This window comes from Vigna unguiculata, chromosome 8 (assembly GCF_037176805.1).
Source record: "Vigna unguiculata cultivar grain cowpea cultivar isolate G323 ecotype 2 chromosome 8, ASM3717680v1, whole genome shotgun sequence".
NCBI classification, from domain to species: Eukaryota; Viridiplantae; Streptophyta; class Magnoliopsida; order Fabales; family Fabaceae; genus Vigna; species Vigna unguiculata.
This window is the reverse complement of record NC_140799.1, coordinates 10,364,093-10,378,672: the sequence shown is the minus strand read 5'-3', so window position 1 is coordinate 10,378,672 and position 14,580 is coordinate 10,364,093. Positions and strand designations below refer to the sequence as shown.

The 14,580-nt window shown below is 37.2% G+C and overlaps 1 protein-coding gene across 1 annotated transcript; it reads right to left on the bottom strand.

Annotated features, from left to right (window-relative positions):
- Positions 1-1,858: 1,858 nt before the first annotated feature.
- PIN6 (Auxin efflux carrier family protein) lies at positions 1,859-14,237 on the bottom strand. The gene is made up of 7 exons (XM_028084047.2): positions 13,737-14,237; positions 12,611-13,185; positions 10,434-10,608; positions 10,119-10,204; positions 4,058-4,215; positions 3,777-3,853; positions 1,859-2,706 (listed from the first exon to the last, which is right to left on the bottom strand). Exons 1-7 carry the CDS (start codon positions 14,165-14,167, stop codon positions 2,640-2,642), a joined length of 1,569 nt encoding a protein of 522 aa, XP_027939848.2. The 5' UTR covers positions 14,168-14,237; the 3' UTR covers positions 1,859-2,639.
- Between the last annotated feature and the right edge of the window lie 343 nt (positions 14,238-14,580).

Genomic DNA, 14,580 nt, shown 5'->3' with positions numbered 1-14,580 from the left:
ACTGAAGTAGAAGGTTGGATATATGGCTTCGGGTCAACTTGAACCGAAGTAGAAACGTGGAGATATATCGCTTCGAGTCAAGTTCAACCGAGGCAAAAGGTTGATCTATGGCTTCGGTTCACACCCAAGGCCAAAAGCCTCCCCCTTTTGGCCTCGCCCCAATATGCTTCGGTTCAGGAACCGTGCAGAATATTAAAAACAACTGTTGCCCCCTTCTTGCACTAGTGTCATGGCATTCTATTGTATGTTGGGAATTCAAGTATGAGTCTAAGTCCCACATTAAGTAAAAATGAGAAAGTCAAGCACCATATAAGGATGAAAACCAATAATCTTATTGCATTAAGGTTTTAGGTTAAGAGTGATGTCAATCCCTTATATGTGGGCTGGACTCATGTCCCATTGGTATTATATCTCCCCAATGATCCTCTCTCAGAAGATCCATCAATGGTATCAGAGCTCGGTTCGGGTGGTGACCAACTTAGACGAGGTCTTGTATTGAAAGTCTTCCTAACAGTGACTTAGGTAAGCATGTCCCTATAAGAAGAAAGGGGTACTCGGTAGATATCCTCTCTTGAAAGACTCAAACATTATAAATAGCATTATTTTTGCTTTGTTTCTTATCTTGAGAAGCTTGAGAAGCTTGATGAATGTTTTTGCACTTATCCTTTGATATTCATCACAAAGGTGTCGTGTTCTTCTCCATTTCTAAGTCTCAATCCATTTTCTATTATATTTAAAACATGTTCTTATTTTTCTCCATTATTAAAACATGTTGCAAGATATCATCCATAAATCTCAAGCTTTTGCCCTTGTTGTTCCATTTTCCATGGGTTTTCAGATCTCCACAACTTCGATCAAGATTCTTCCAACCTTTTAAGGTTCATATCGAATTTTTTCTTGTAACTTTTCAACGCTTAAGATTTGTTCAAGTCTACACGTGTTGTTTTATCTCCTGGAAGATTAGGTGGATAACCGAGAGTGATTTTGTGTTCTTTGCTATAAATTATAAGTTACACAAAAAATATTTACAATAAATTTAATTGTAGTTGAATCCTTTAAAAGCTTTTTAAAGGAAAACAAGACATAGTTAAAGTAGAGTGAACAATATTAGTTTCAAATGTTACTTTGCTTCAATTATTACGTATGTGCAAGCTTTTGTTATCCTTTACTCATTATGAAAGTCTTCTTAAAATTGTTTTAAACTAGTAACAGTGCCCATGTACCATCTACTCATCAATGTCTGAAAAAAATCTTTGAAAGCATTTTTAAACTTTTTTCAACCCCTTTTAAAGTTAACATGTTATTCTCAATAAGGGCTCCATAATCATATGTGGGAGAACAGTCCTTAATATTTGACTTTTCAGACTTTAAGAAGATGTATGATAAACTCACAACTCATCATAAGTTAAATTAACAAAGGAACCCCACCTATAAAGGTATTATCACTAAGAAGATTTCAAGAAAAACTCTAAAAATCTCATCCAAAATAATAAGGATAAAGGATGTTACAAAGAATAATAAAATCGTATATATTCTTGTTGCTGAAAAGAAAAGGGAAAAAATAATAAACAATGTTAGTCTCACTTTTTTTCTCTTCCAAGTTGGTAGCTTATTTTCCTATGCTTTTGTGAATGGTATGAAGAAAAGGGCAAAATATAGATAGATGACAATTTTTCAAAGCAAACTTGTATAAAAAAAAATCACGATGCCACTTTCAAATTCAAAATTTTGAGATAATATATTTATTGATTTTTTTTGTTGTATATTACTAAATTTAATTTCTACTAATAGTGGCCCTTTTGATTACAATTTAAAATAATATAAACGCTTAACACATACATTGTAAACTCGCTTCTGCTTTATAAAACCACTTGTGTTCATATTAGATTGACTTCCTTAAAAATAAAGAAATCAACGACTAAATTTATCAAGTGTCCATTAGAATAACTTGTTGAAAAAAACACATAAGGGGGTTACAATAAGTAATAACCTTATTTTAACACTGTTGCATGCAACCCCACCGTTGTTCCACTAAAAGAGAAAATAAGAATCTGCTTTTGAAAGCTTAATTCAACTGTGGCAAGGCCTTGTTTCACGTACAATCAATTACTATATTCTCATTGGTTTCATATATTGAAGACAAAATCATAAATCGCCTTAGAGTGTCATAAATCTGGCAAAATGTCACCTTCCGACTTTTATATGAGGGAGGAGGGTCAACATTTGTTCCCACGAGCTTTTCCAACATCCAACAAGAAAGCAAGTTTCCTACCTTAATAATTGGTCATCATAATATTTATTTCCCTTTCGGCTACCACTAATCTATGTAGCAGGGCATGTCGAAAACTATAAACCCTAGCTACAACTCTGTGCCATTTCTGTCACACCCCTAACACACTTGTGTCTTTTGAAAAAAGTTTGGCCTTACCAAAGTCAACCTTCTCCGCAGGTAGTGTCTACAATAATTGACAACCTTCGTCTATAATTGTGGTCGGTGCTGACAGAATCATGGAGAAACATGGAAGCTTTCCAATATATATATTTACCCCACCTAGTCTAGTAGGGTTATCATAGTTTGGATCATACTTTTCTTCAATGCACTGATTTTTTTCTAAGGTTGTAACTTTTCTTCTTTTCCTTCATAAGCCAAGAAATATGTAATATAAGAGTGTTATTGGTAAGGAAACCAACATGCCAAAGATAACCCTGTAAAAGAGAAAAAGACAGCAAATATTAATTGAAAGTTAACATTAACTGGACTTATACTTTGACCTAAAGGGTCACTAGAAAGGTAAGCTAGGGTGGGGTTAAAAGTCTTACTAGATCAAGTTTTTCAAAGAGATCCTTCTCTGGGTTTTCAGTATCAAGAAAACTCTTCTTGTACTAATGATTACCTACTAACAAGGTAAAAGAGGGTGCTCCAAAATGCTTTTAAGGTTAAAATTTTGAGTCACAATTAACAACACACATAATTATGTATGTCTGAATTATACACGCCCTGGTTGTTAGGGACAATATTTTTGATAGATTCGGTATCCTATCTTAGCTAAAGCCGCATAATAATCAACTTATTATGTGGGGTATCTTAACATACAATACTCTTTGCTTAGTCTTCCCATCATTCCATTTTCTGAGTACTTTATCCTCCAATCAACCTTGATGTTGTATCATTAAACCATTCTGGGACCTTACTTGTATAATCAAGAAAGTGAAAAGCATATTCTTACACATATAATCCAATTTAGCCAGCAACGACAGCATGACATGCAGCATTGGAATTTTATATATCTTCAACATCAGTTTGAAACTTTTTCAATTTATTAAGATGCTATAAGCATTGAATCAAGTCCAAATAATGAGGTCTCATAAGCAAAAGTTTCCATGCTGTTAGGAATTCAAGTGTGAGTCTAAGTCCCACATTGACCAGAAATGAGAAAGTAGAGCACTATATAAGAATAAAGACCCATAAACCCATTGCCTTAAGGTTTTGGGTTGAGAGTGGTGTCAATGTCTTATGTGGTTGGGCTCAGATCTCATTGGTGTTGTTCTCACCCTTGAGGGGGAGATTGTTAGGAATTCAAGTGTGAGTCTAAGTCCCACATTGACCAGAAATGAGAAAGTAGAGCACTATATAAGAATAAAGACCCATAAACCCATTGCCTTAAGGTTTTGGGTTGAGAGTGGTGTCAATGTCTTATGTGGTTGGGCTCAGATCTCATTGGTGTTGTTCTCCCCAGTGAAACCCCCTCTGTAAAACCTAACACATGCTTACTTACCCTGTGCTTAAAATATCAGGATGCAGGCCATATTCTCTGGCAAATACAAATGGCACTATCCCCTGTGGAAGAGCAGCCTGGTAGCATAAATTGAGGCAAATTTAGAAACACAAGTACAACAATTTCAGCTATATTGGTCTAACTGTAAAGGGATATATTAAATTTTGCCTTTAGCAACATTTATGAGCCTAGAAGTATATATAAACCTATTATTGTGGTGTATATGAGGTACAATTTCCATGTGAAGTGATTCCACATATATATGCATATAGCTCAAATACCTGTACAATGGCAGTGTGAAGTATGTGATGTCTCAATCCAATGGCAATGGAAGATGCAGACATTATAAGAGGTCCACACAGGAAGCGAATGAGCATGCCCATAACTGCCCTTTTAGTACCGCAGGCTATGATACGAGGCTGAAGGGCCATGAAAAGTCCTGCACATTTGGCAAGGTGTATCTGTCACTGTTTTTGTATATAAATACATATATCACTACTACATGCTCCAGCATCATGTGCTATGAGGACATATTACATTTATTTTACATGTGTTTCTCTCTCCTACCCTCTTAGTTTTCTTGTGTCTTCCTCTTTAATTTGTTATTATAGGTCAAGGGATTTGTGAAGGCGAATATGTATAAAAGGAAACTCCGCATGTGTATATGCCTCTCTGGTTCTCTTTCTTGATAGAAAAGCTATCATGTACTACAGAAATTGATTGAGGCCATAGGCAAATAGTGATGTATTCTACTTAGGGATACTTAAGGTTGTTAAATTTTTATATTTTATATGTGAATAAAATCTATTTTTTAAATTACCCTTTGTCACGGTATAATATTATAATATATATATATATATATATATATATATATATATATATGAAATGTTGATGGGGAAAACAATAACAAACAATATACCAGAGAATGCAGCGGATATAATTTCCCCTAACTTGCAAGAATCTATGAGGAGCAATAATCAAAGAGCAGCAATAATAAACCACCAAAAGCACAAATAAAGGCACCAAGATTTTTAACGTGGAAAACCCCTCAAATCAAGGGTAAAAACCACGAGTCGTCCAGACCAAAGAAATAGCTTCACTATGATCAACAAGAGTACAAAAGAGTCTTAATCAATAGCACAAATTAGTGCCAACACCCAACCAAATAACAAAGCAACAAAGCTTTCAAATAGAGAAGAACAAGAGAGGAAAACCTCTACAAATCACTGCTGCAGTGCGAAATTAATATCTCCCAACTCAGACCTCGTATCAAAGATCCGACCGGTCAGAATGAAGAGCAATGAGTTCCGAACCTGCTGTAAAAATTTCAACCCGATCCAACGGTGAACGAATCCGCAGCGCCGAATTTACTGCGACAGCTCTATGAAAAACGTGAACAGAATTTTCCCTCTACCTCTCCCTCTATGTGTTAGGGCTTTCAGTGTATTCTGACTCTATTGTTCTGCCTCTCTCTTTATTTTATAGCCTCCTCTCCACTAGGTTTAAGTGAGACATGGGCTTCTCAAATTTTGGGCCTTTTCTCCACATAGGAAGGGAGCCCAATACCCAACAAATCTCCCCCTCACAACTATGTGGAGATAACCGCCAAACCGGCGATCTCACAACAAACTTCAAACTTTCCTCTTGGCAATGCTTTAGTCATCATATCAGCACCATTATCATCTGTATGAACCTTTTTCAACTCCAACAACTTAGCATCCAAAGCATCACGTATCCAATGATACCTCACATCAATATGTTTGGATCTAGAATGAAAAGTTGGATTCTTACCAAGATGGATAGCACTTTGGCTATCAACAAACAATGAATAGTTATCTTGCCTAAAACCAAGCTCCTGCAAGAATTTCTTCAACCATAACACCTCCTTGCATGCTTCAGTAATAGCAATGAACTCTGCTTCTGTAGTAGACAACGCTACACACCTTTGTAGTCTTGATTGCCAAGCCACAGCTCCCCCTGCAAACTTTATCAAATAGCCCGAAGTGGACTTTCTGGAATCAATATCCCCAGCCATATCTGAGTCTGAGTAACCCATCAAAGTAGGTTTATCACCTCCAAAACAAAGCTTCATATCAACTGTACCATGAAGATACCTCAAAATCCATTTCACAGCATTCCAATGCTCTCTACCTGGGTTTGACAAAAATCGACTAACTGTACCAACAGCATGTGCAATATCTGGTCTTGTACACACCATCGCATACATCAAACTGCCCACTGCAGATGCATAAGGAACTCTACTCATATTGGTCTTCTCAACTTCATTTGAAGGACTCTGTTTAACACTCAGTTTAAAATGAGTAGCAAGAGGAGTACTCACAGCTTTAGCATTTTCCATCTGGAATCTCTGCAACACCTTCCTAATGTATTGCTCTTGTGATAGATAAATCTTCTTTTCTCTCCTATCACGTGAGATATGTATGCCAAGAATCCTTTTAGCAGCTCCCAAGTCTTTCATGGCAAAAGACTCGCCAAGTGTCTTCTTTAACCTGTCAATTTTGGAAATATCTTTTCCAACAATAAGCATGTCATCAACATATAATAACAGGATAATAAAGTCATCATTAGAAAAACTTTTAACAAAGACACAATGATCAGAAGTAGTCTTCATGTAACCCTGCTCACACATAAAAGACTCAAACTTCTTATACCACTGCCTTGGAGCCTGCTTCAAACCGTATAGACTCTTCCTTAGTCTACACACATATTCTTCCTTGCCTTTAACAAGAAAACCATCAGGTTGCTTCATGTATATCTCTTCCTCCAAATTACCATGAAGGAAAGCTGTCTTCACATCCATCTGCTCAACCTCCAAATCAAGAGTAGCAGCTAAACTTAGCACAGTTCTGATGGATGACATTTTCACCACAGGTGAGAAAATCTCATTGAAATCAACACCCTTTTTCTGTCTGAAACCTTTCACCACTAATCTGGCCTTGTACCTTGGAAGTGTAGAATTTGAATCTTGTTTCACCCTGAAAATCCACCTAGTTTCCAATGCCCTTTTGCCCTTAGGCAATTTCACCAAGTCGTAAGTGTGATTATCATGCAAAGATTTCATCTCATCTTGCATTGCATCCAGCCACTGTTTCTTCTCTTCACTATCCAAAGCCTCTTCAAAACACTCAGGTTCTCCACCGTCAGTCAAGGTTATGTACTCATCACAGGAATACCTTGTAGAAGGTTGTTTTTGTCTATTAGACCTCCTGAGTTGGACTTGAGGTGATTCAGGTATATCACCAAGATCGTCATCATCATCATGTTCCTCTTGAGCATCATCAATTGGAACCTCTACTCCACTTCCAAACTGTTGATCATCAACATCACCATGTTGCTCATTGTCTTGAGCTTCCGTTTCAACATTCTCCAAATTGTGAGTGGGCAACCTCATCGGATTACCATCAGTGAGATTACTGTCTTTCTCGGGTGTGGTCTTCTTCACCTTATCAATGTCTTCAATGGTCTGATCTTCCATGAATTGTACATCACGGCTTCTAACAAGCTTCTTCTCAACAGGATCATAAAACCTGTAGCCAAATTCATCCTCACCATAGCCAATAAAGATACATTGCCTTGTCTTTTTATCTAACTTGGATCTTTCATCCTTAGGAACATGAACAAATGCCCTGCAACCAAAGACACGCAAATGATCATAGCTAACATTCTTACCAAACCAAATTTTGTTTGGCACCTCAGTATTCAAAGCAACTGCGGGACTGAGATTAATAACATGCACAGCTGCAAGCAATGCCTCTCCCCAAAAGTGCTTAGGCAACTTTGCTTCTGAAAGCATACATGTAACCCTTTCAACCAAGGTCCTGTTCATCCTCTCCGCTAGACCATTCAACTGAGGAGTTTTAGGAGGAGTCTTCTCGTGTCTAATACCATGCTGCCTGCAATAAACATCAAAAGGTCCACGGTACTCACCACCATTATCACTACGGATGCATTTCAGCTTCTTACCTGATTGCCTCTCAACCATAGCATGAAATTCCTTGAACTTTTCAAGTACTTGACCTTTCCGCTGAAGAGCATAGACCCATAGCTTCCTGGAACAATCATCAATAAAAGTAACAAAGTAAACTGCACCACTAAATGACTTTACCTTTAATGGGCCACAAACGTCAGAATGCACCAATTCAAGTAATTCTGACTTCCTTGAGGGTGGATGCTTCTTAAAAGATACTCTGGTTTGTTTACCAGCCATGCAATGAGAACATTTCTCCAATTCTGCATTTCTCAATCCCATAAGCACATCCTTTTTAGCTAAGCAGTTAAGCCCTTTCTCACTTATATGACCAAGCCTCCGGTGCCACAAAGATGCCTCCATATACATAGCATTCACACTGTCTTTAGCAACCAAAGCTTTAGTCCAATACAATTTAGATTGTTTCTCCCCTCTGGCCATAACCAAGTTACCTTTAGTGAGCTTCCATTTACTAGAACCAAAGTGATTGTCATAACCACAATCATCAAGCAACTGCACAGAGATTAAATTAAAACGGACATCCGGAGCATGTTTGACTCCTTTAAGCAACAACTGCACTCCCATGTTGGTTTGCAGGCAAACATCACCAACACCAATCACTTTAGACTCACCATCATTACCCATCTTCAACACTCCAAAATCACCAGAAGTGTAAGATGTGAAGAACTCCTTCCTAGGTGTAACATGCAGTGTAGCACCACTATCAATAATCCACATGCTCTCATCAGATACAAGATTAACGGACTCAAAGTCACGAAGAAGAACAAGATCACCATCTGTAGCAGTAGTGACACGATCATCATCATCATGATCATTCTCTCTCTGTTTGCCCTTCTTGTCTTTGTTCTCCTTTTTCCACTTAAAACAGTATTTCTGAATGTGCCCAGTTTTATGACAAAAATGGCACTCTAAATTCTTGTATCTTGACTTGGACTTGCTCCTACTCTTCTCTCTACCACCTTTATGTTCCTTTTTCTGACTTCTCCCCCTAGCTTCTGTAACAAGCATCTCAGACTGAGATGAAGAACCATGTGCCTTCCTTCTCATCTCTTCATTAAGAGCACCGCTCTTTGCCATCTGAAAAGAAACAACACCATTCGAGGCAGAGTTCGTAATTGAAACCCGAAATACCTCCCAAGACTCTGGTAGAGTATTAAGCAACCATAATCCCATAACTTCGTCATCAAACTTTATGCCCATTCCTGACAATTGATCTAGGAGCCCTTGAAACTCATTTAAGTGATCAGAAATAGAAGAATTCTCCCTGTACCTCAAATTCATCAAGCAATTTAACAAATACAATTTATTATTGCCCGACTTAGAAGCATACAAAGACTCAATCTTCTCCCACAAAGCTCTGGCATGTGTCTCATTAGCAATATGATTATAAACATTATCTTCAACATATTGCCGAATAAAACCACATACCTGTTGGTGCTCAAAGTCCCATTCTTCTTCAGACATAGAATCTGGCTTCTGTGTAGCAAAGACCGGAAGATGCAATTTCTTGACAAATAATAAATCTTTCATCTTGCCCTTCCACAAATGATAATTTGTACCATTCAAAGTAATCATCTTTGCATTTGCCTCCATCATTCAAGCAAGTAAATATAGCCCAACCAAGAGCTCTGATGCCACTCTGATGGGGAAAACAATAACAAACAATATACCAGAGAATGCAGCGGATATAATTTCCCCTAACTTGCAAGAATCTATGAGGAGCAATAATCAAAGAGCAGCAATAATAAACCACCAAAAGCACAAATAAAGGCACCAAGATTTTTAACGTGGAAAACCCCTCAAATCAAGGGTAAAAACCACGAGTCGTCCAGACCAAAGAAATAGCTTCACTATGATCAACAAGAGTACAAAAGAGTCTTAATCAATAGCACAAATTAGTGCCAACACCCAACCAAATAACAAAGCAACAAAGCTTTCAAATAGAGAAGAACAAGAGAGGAAAACCTCTACAAATCACTGCTGCAGTGCGAAATTAATATCTCCCAACTCAGACCTCGTATCAAAGATCCGACCGGTCAGAATGAAGAGCAATGAGTTCCGAACCTGCTGTAAAAATTTCAACCCGATCCAACGGTGAACGAATCCGCAGCGCCGAATTTACTGCGACAGCTCTATGAAAAACGTGAACAGAATTTTCCCTCTACCTCTCCCTCTATGTGTTAGGGCTTTCAGTGTATTCTGACTCTATTGTTCTGCCTCTCTCTTTATTTTATAGCCTCCTCTCCACTAGGTTTAAGTGAGACATGGGCTTCTCAAATTTTGGGCCTTTTCTCCACATAGGAAGGGAGCCCAATACCCAACAAATGTAATACCTAAGCTAAACATAGCCATCCCAAGGCCGGCATCTGAGATGATTTTGACGGATGATTTTATAAGACTTGGCATTTCCATATTCCATCTGCGAAATCACACATCATAAAATGTATAAAATTTACATGGCTGCTAATTACAAATTCATAAAAGGATTTTTAATATGAAAAAAAAACAAGCGTTTTTATAATGATAATAAATTGTTATAAATATGAATAATTAGTAAAAAAAAAATTCATAAAACTATGTCCTTTATTTATTTGTTCTTTACGTCAGTATTAATTAGTTTTGGGTAAAGAGGTTTGTGTATGACTTACTTGAAAGAGACTAAAGACCAAAGAAGTCCTAATACACTGGAATATGTATTAGGGTTTCGGGAAAGTTTTCTTCCTACTACAACCAGTATAAGCCTCATCATGACAAAGGCATGTGGCATTTTCTGCTCCTTCGCAACTCTGTCTTTGGTGCTGTCTCTGAAGCTCATTTCTTTGTCTGTCATAATTGCCAAAAATAATTACAATAAAAAACACATACATACAAACCAAAAGTTGCAATAAGCTCAATCTTTTACCACCTGCATTTCATTGTTGAGTATGAATAATTAGGAAGGAGACTTACATGACACGCTACTTGTTATATTATTTTACTCCGCATAAAGATAAATATATAAATAGGAGACTTATATTGTTTTACTAAATATTTTTTGTTTTTTTGTGTCATTATGGTTGCCCGAAAGAATAGAAGGAAAAGTAAAAAATTGAAATGAAAAAAGAAAATTGAGGTGGCCTATGATTCGGTGTTATGATTTGGTAGACTGTACACCATTTTCACCACCAATTAGGGAATGATATTACTTCTATCATCATTACACACGTGCTCTCTTCCAAATGATGGCTACTATCAATTAAGCTTCTGACTAAGCAAAGTGGCAAATTTATATATACAGGTAAATAATTCTATAATGCTTTGACCACTTGATTTTTATTTTTATTTTTTATATTTGAAGTAACTATATGTTTTCTCACTTTAGAGATGGCGTGAGAAGGTAGGAGGGACCACCTGTCTAGTGCCCGAGAGTACTGTTTCAGGATCTAAAATCAAATTATGAAGCCATCCTTTTTCAGAGTTTAATATATATGCATAGTCATTTCTCACGTGCATAGTTTACAGTTTATGATGGAACATAACCAAAACCATAATTCGCTTCAAGAATTAACAAAGTTGGAATAATACGTACTTTGGCAAAGGAAAGCACGTAGAGCTAAAAACGATCCAAGTTTCTCTTCAAAGAAAAAAGAAAGAAAGAATTGTTAACAAATGATGAGTACGACATGAGCAGTGAATTGGTAAGAGTAGGACAAAGACCATTGGTGACGATTGTCGGGGACAAAACGTACGCGCAGTGCCTGAAAAGCTAGCATGGGCATGCGCAAGCTCAACCTTCAAGAACCAAGGTTTTGTACTTCTCATTTACAATTACAACCCAAACAAACACACTGCCAAGGTTCTCGCTTACCACACTATTCATTCACGGAACCGTTGCACCCACTAATACTTTTACTTTTTTAACTTTCTATTCTATTTTTTTCTTAGACAACACTATCATAATTCGTAAATTTTACTTATTAGATAATTATAATTTATTTATATCTATTCACTTTTGTTCCAGGATAGTTCAAAAAGTTGTAATAAAATGTATAATATGAATAAATAAAGAGCAGTGCAACGTGTAAAAGTTGAGTCTGTAGACAAAAAGGTTCCCAGATATCGCTACTACTGCTTTATGTAAATTACTAAAAGATTATCTTAAAATTATAAAAACTTCTTTTTACAACCTTTACCAAAAATCTCCTTCTAATTAATTACATTTAGTTGAATATGGAATAACTTTTCTTATAAGTCCTCAAATTTTTTTTTAAAAGTCCTTAAAATTAAATATGCCAAGTTAAGAAAAATGGAAATTGACGGATAGAAATAATATTCATAATTTTTTATTAAATAACAATGCATTCATGTACTTGGATGTATTTATTTTCTGTATTTTTATTATTATTGTATAAAACTTGTCACATTTGTTTTTTCTTTATCTTTCGATTTCACTTAGTATACACCTAGCTAATAATTACAACCATCATTTTTAAATTAAGAAATATGGTATGAAGCCGCCAGAAAATACTAAGAGGTTTGAGAGAAAAACGGAATACGATTTGTGCAGAAGATTCTCGATAAATGATCAATAAAACTAAAGAAACAAATAAGCTTGATCTAATGTTTGTAATAAATATAGGGAAAAATTAACAATATTACAGACAAGTCAAAGAAAAAAAAAACAAAAGAAATATATTATTAAATCATTAGTATATAAATTTTATGCATCAGAATGCGATTTTTATTTTGAAAAAATGTTAATTATACATATTCTTTAAATTCTTTGATCTAATTTAATACTCTTAAGAAATTGTAAATAATAATACAAAATCATTAATACACGTACCTGAGAGAGTACTGTCTTTGCAACCTTGTCTCTCTTCTCCTCTACCACATTTCCCCGGCGACTCCCACACCACCCTGGCCACCGGGGATGACTGGAGGCACACTTTTCCTGCGGCGACCGGTGAGCGCCCCCAGACGGGGGTGCCGGCGTCCATCTCGTTGAAGTTTGAGGCCCGTGGCGTGGGCTGCAGAGAGTACGCGTCGGAGGAGGCGTAGCCAGAGAGGTGGGGGCTGGCGCCGGCGGGGGGGTCACCGTCGTGCAGGTGCAGAGGCGTGTTGATGGAGAAAATGTCGGCGTTAGAGAGGTTGGACGGCCGCGGAGTGAGGACTGCGGCGTTGCCGATGGAGCAGCTGGACTCCGGAGCCGACGAAACGGATCGCCGGATCCGCACCCGGATCCGACCGTGATCGTCAGTCTCTGATTCCGTCCGCAGCGGCATGTCGTGGCCATCCAGCGATATAACGTCGCCGTCCACCTGGAATTTCGTGATGGACGCCGCCGCTTGCCCCGGAAACTGCCTCTGGATCAAAAGCGTCGCCGCCCGGTACTCGAACAGAAACAGAAGTAAAGTATACCTGAAGAAAAACACCATTCACCTCATCGTGAGTTCAGTCAAATTTGAAAAAAGGCACTTGAATTGAATGCAAAACTAAACCAATACTTCTTAAAATAAGCTAAAGTACAAGATTCATTAATCTTGATTATGCATTTGCATTTGCATTATTCCTATGAACAGTGCCGTCAGTAATATAAGTGGTTAACGAAAAACAATTATTAAAATTTGCTATCATTAATAGAAATCAATGTAATAACAATTAAAATTACATCATTTTATTACTTTCTTATGACTTACTCCACCATTAATTAGTCCAAAACTAACATATTATAGTATTAGCCACTGAAAAAACTAATATAATATTAGGAAATAATCAATCTATTTATCTGTACAAAAATGCTACAATATAAAAAATATCTTAAAATCTTTGAGATTATAGGAAAAAAAAATAGTAGAAAATTTGAATTGGTAGAAAGGAGATAGAGGGAGAAAAATGAATAGATATGATATTTGACGTTTGAGTTGACGGTGAAGAAGAGATTTGGGTTAGTTAGTTAGTTAGTTAGTTACCATATGATGCATTGAAGGACGAGGAGTTGCACCATGAGGGAGTGGGTGAAGTCGCCGTACATGGCTTGGAGGAGGGGAATGCCCATGACGAGGGTGTTGGGGAGGGTGGCGAGGGAGAAGAGAGTGATGAGCCACTCCAGGGAGCCTTTGGCGAAGAAGAGGGTCCAAAGCGAGAGGAGGAGAAGCACGAGGAGCTTGGAGAGTGTGTCGGCGATGATGAACCTGGTGTTCATTTGGTACGGGTTGTTCATCGAAATGAAGTGGAAAGAGAGCACCGGAATGGCGAAAACCGCCACGAATCGGTTTATGCCCGAACACTGCTCCGGGCTGAACATCTTGCACCATTTCACCGAACCGTACGCCACCAGCATTGCGAAGTACAAAGGCACCATGGCGCACATCACCTTGTACAAATCTTCTCCGGTGATCATCACTGATTTATAATATGAACTATGTATGAAGTTTAATTGTTGTTGTGATGTTTTGGTATGATGTGAATGTGAGTGGTAAAAGGGTGAGGGGAATGAAAAGAGGGGTTTTAATTTATAGGGTATTTATGGACCAGTTTGCCCTTTTCAAAAGTTGTGATTTACTAGGAAGGTACTGGGCAGTGCTGAGTAGTATTGTCCGCATGGACTTGAACCGGTCCATATTAAAATAAAAAAAAGTTAAATTACCCTTTTTTTTTTCTATTTGTCGTAAAATTTTATTTTGGTTCTTACATTTTTTTTTTCTCAATTTGGTCTTTATTTTTTTAAAAATAATTCAATTTGGTTCTCACCGTTAACTTTGACCAGACGGTGTTAAAGTCAACGCCACGTGTCAATTTCTGGTTTTTTTGAAT

Coding starts and splice junctions, on each gene's coding strand:
- PIN6 (XM_028084047.2), bottom strand. CDS start 14,167: ATGATCACCGGAGAAGATTTGTACAAGGTGATGTGCGCCATGGTGCCT. Junction 10,205..10,433: donor TGGTCTTTAGTCTCTTTCAA/GTAAGTCATACA, acceptor GTGATTTCGCAG/ATGGAATATGGAAATGCCAA. Junction 3,854..4,057: donor TTCACACTGCCATTGTACAG/GTATTTGAGCTA, acceptor TTATGCTACCAG/GCTGCTCTTCCACAGGGGAT.